The sequence below is a fragment of the Mandrillus leucophaeus genome, unplaced genomic scaffold (assembly GCF_000951045.1).
Source record: "Mandrillus leucophaeus isolate KB7577 unplaced genomic scaffold, Mleu.le_1.0 Scaffold1418, whole genome shotgun sequence".
Lineage (NCBI taxonomy): Eukaryota > Metazoa > Chordata > Mammalia > Primates > Cercopithecidae > Mandrillus > Mandrillus leucophaeus.
The window spans coordinates 88,650-89,641 of NW_012101386.1; the positions used below are offsets into that span (position 1 = coordinate 88,650).

The following is a 992-nucleotide window of genomic DNA, read 5'->3' on the forward strand; positions in this document are numbered from 1 at the left end:
GTTGAAGTCCTAGGGTGATCTTGCCTTTGCTGGGTGCCCAGACCATAGTCACACTCGTGGGAAATTGCCAGCGAATAGAAAGTAGGTTTCTTTTCTATTTTTGGTAGTTCTTATTATCAGGCATATGAGCATTTGAATTTTGTCTTCATAGCATTTCCTGGGTATATTTCTCATTTTTTACAACACACATGATTTCCTCTAGATTTGCCACCTTCACAGGGTCACAGAGAAGGGTGGAAGAAGGGAGGCCCTGGCCTGGGTCTTGTAGGACCATGGACAAGAGTGGGGAGGGACAAGAGGAGGTTGTAAGAAATTATTCTGCTCCTCCCAGGAGGCTCAGGCCAGCCTTTTTTCTGCAATTGTGGTTCTGGTTGTAAACCGTGTACACTCTTCCCTTCGGGCCAGGGTGGAAACTATGCAAATTCAAGTGGGGACCTCCCGACTGAAACCCAGGGCTCCCCTCCACAGTGAGTTTCCTGCATCACCCAGCTGGGATCTCAGAGCCTCCTTTTCTGTCCTCCTCCAGGATGGGGTCCACCGTTATCCTCGCCCTCTTCCTGGCTGTTCTCCAAGGTCAGTCCTGCCCAGGGGTTGAGGTCACAGAGAAGAATGGGCAGAGGGGCCCTGGTGCAAATTTGGTGTCTCCCACACAGGTGTCTCTGCCGAGGTGCAGCTGGTGCCGTCTGCAGCAGAGGTGAAAAGGCCCGGGGAGTCTCTGAGGATCTCCTGTAAGACTTCTGGATACAGCTTTACCAGCTACTGGATCAGCTGGGTGCGCCAGATGCCAGGGAAAGAACTGGAGTGGATGGGGAGCATCCATCCTGGGACCTCTGATACCAGATACAGCCCGTCCTTCCAAGGCCACGTCACAATCTCAGCCGACAGCTCCACCAGCACAGCCTACCTGCAGTGGAGCAGCCTGAAGGCCTCGGACTCCGCCACGTATTATTGTGTAAGAGGGACCATCTAAAACCCCCCACGGTGCAGGTGCA

At 53.2% G+C, this 992-nt stretch overlaps 1 gene segment (V, D, J or C); it reads left to right on the top strand.

Moving 5' to 3' along the window:
* The first annotated feature begins 477 nt into the window (after nucleotides 1–477).
* Nucleotides 478–986, top strand: LOC105535129. The segment is given in 2 exon segments: nucleotides 478–573; nucleotides 654–986. Coding segments are annotated over 2 exon segments (363 nt in total).
* The last annotated feature ends 6 nt before the right edge of the window (nucleotides 987–992 follow it).